Source organism: Charadrius vociferus, unplaced genomic scaffold (assembly GCF_000708025.1).
Source record: "Charadrius vociferus isolate BGI_N301 unplaced genomic scaffold, ASM70802v2 scaffold661, whole genome shotgun sequence".
NCBI classification, from domain to species: domain Eukaryota; kingdom Metazoa; phylum Chordata; class Aves; order Charadriiformes; family Charadriidae; genus Charadrius; species Charadrius vociferus.
In genome coordinates this window covers 379144-381485 of record NW_009647002.1, presented here as the reverse complement: position 1 = coordinate 381485, position 2342 = coordinate 379144, and the positions used below count along the sequence as shown (strand labels likewise).

Here is a 2342-nt window from a genome sequence, read left to right as displayed (position 1 = left end):
TACTCTGCTTTTGGCCACCATGAGGTGGGTACCGGCGGTGCTGCCGGGCACACAGGTGGGTTCTGGGCACGAGAGGGGACGAGTGCATGGCGGTGGCGGGGACGTCACAGCTGTCTTTGCCTTTCTGAACACGCCGGCAGGAGGAAAGCTGTCGGAGCAATACCCTGGTATTTCTCAGCATAGTCCATGATGGCCCCGTACACAGAAGGAATTCGAGGTCCTGCTGTTAGCTGGCAGCTGCTGGGCTGAGGACATGGGGAGATGTTAATGACGATGGGCTTTTTGCACATGGAATTATTATTTTTTTCTTTCTGGCTCACTGCATCATTTTTTCCCCACCATGGGCTTTTCAGCCCCGTTGTTCCACTGGTCTGAAGAATGCGGTAGTTCCATGATGAAGCCTCCCCCCACCCCGCTGCCCTGAGGCCTGTGCAAAGCTGCCAAATTCAGATTACTTGTGACCTAAATGGGATACAAACCCCATTCCCCGGAGAGGAGGAGCTGTTGCAATAAACCACAAACCAAAACTGGAATAGGCAGAATTCCCGGCCAGATTGAACCCCGTTGCAGCCCCACCGGAGACCGAAGTAACACAGGCAGAAAATCACCAAATGCAAACGGCCGGAGGGCCCTCGGTTTGCAGAACTGTGTGAGAACAGAGGGTGTATGTTTGCTGTATTTTACGTCAAATGCGACTCGCCTTTTGCATATACAGATTTTGTGTCTGGTTCTGGCTGTGACTTACTGCAGCTTCCTTTTCCCGTTTTTATTCAGCTCAGTAAGTTTTCAGACTGCATCTGGTGGGGCTTCCTCTTTTGGGCGCGAGGTTGCTTGAAGCTCCCACTCATCTCGGCACCGCACGCGCCCTGTGCTGCGGGCTGGAGCCGGGGCTGACCGGCACGCAGACGGGAGCTACCCGCGGCAGCTCTGGGCCCTTCCCAGCTCTCCCGCAGCTCCCCGGCACTCCCTGGAGCTCCTGAAGGACACAAGCCCTCCGTCACTGATGAGGCAAAGCTGGTATTTAACACTTTTGTAAAACACGAATGGTTACTGCTGAATGGTCATGGTTTTAAAGAATATGACTATCTGGCAGCAGGGAAAGGGAATGCAACCGGCTGCTGCAGGCAGTGTGATGGGGGATGCTTTGAAAAGCACACTTATTTACTATGAAGGGCGGGGGACAGGAGGAGAAACGGGTAGTTTTGAAATAACACGTGTACTTTGGAATGGTTGCAGTGTCCTACAGATGTTTCCAGAATATGAGCAAGGCAGGGAGAGTTACATCGATGGACACAAGTGCTTCTTCCGAGAGGCCTGAATAGTAACTTTATTTGCTGCACTGTGGCTTTCCCCACCTGCGAGCGAGGGGAAAGTAACGTTCTCCAAAGGGTGCAGGTTCTACTAAACCAAACCCAGCTCCCCCTGCACCCAGCGAGCACCGTTTTTAAGCAAATAATGTAGAATTGGAGCTCATCACTTTGCCACAGAGTCTCTATAACTTTGTGACAGATTACCCAACTTTAAAGGTTTGCAGAGTCTAGCAACACAAAACCACACGCTAGTGGCCTGCGTCTCTGTGTGGCTGTACGTCCTCTACTAATATTGAAAGTAACTGTAACAGTCGGCTCCTTCCAGACTTTATTAAGCTTTGTTTGACCCCCTGTGTTTGCAAGGTCTGATTTCCTAAACTGTTCCCGCTTGGGGCGGGGGGAAATCCAGATTATTTTAAACAAGCAAAATATATACTGAACAATTTTGTGTCCGAGGTTTGTACAGAGGAATTAACAAGAATAATTGTTCTGCACGTGAAGTTACAGCTTTGTAAATCCATGTTTGTGCAAGGCAGAAGTCTGTTCTGGTGCTGCAGCACAAGCGGAGGAGTCTGTCCCCAGTCCTGCAGACGCCGCTCGCCTCTTTCGGGGTCGGTTCTGCTCCTCTCAGTACACGGTGCACCAGTTGCTGCCGTCGCTGGGCATCAGCCCACCGGTGATGAGGAGAATCAGATCAACGAACCACCAGATCCCCAGTCCTCCCAGAGTCAGCAGTTTCCCCACGGCGGTCCCGGTATGGCCCAGGCAGAATCGATCCACTCCAAAGCAACCCAGGAAAAACGAGTAGAGCAGAGTGGTTATAAAATAGTGTCCAGTGTACCTGCAATGGAAGCGTTCGGGGGTGAGGGGGGGCCGCGCCCGCCCCCCGGGGTAAGCATCCCCCCGGCCTCGCCCGGTCCCTGACGGCGGGGCTCCCTCCCGCGGGGGCCGGGAGAGGTGCAGGCCCGGGAGAGGGGAGCGGGGCCCGCGGGAACGCGCCCTACTTGACGCAGGGGCGGCTGCCCCGCAGGA

General features: G+C 53.8%; 1 protein-coding gene across 1 annotated transcript in view; it reads right to left on the bottom strand.

Annotated features, from left to right (window-relative positions):
* Nucleotides 1-1937: 1937 nt before the first annotated feature.
* TM2D2 (TM2 domain containing 2) overlaps nt 1938-2342 on the bottom strand; it is a 4373-nt gene continuing 3968 nt past the window's right edge. Inside the window, exons 2-3 of the mRNA XM_009895408.1 lie at nt 2315-2342; nt 1938-2151 (exon numbers count right to left, since the gene is read on the bottom strand). Of these exons, the coding sequence (XP_009893710.1) occupies nt 1938-2151; nt 2315-2342 (242 nt within the window). The remainder of the gene's footprint in view (nt 2152-2314) is intronic.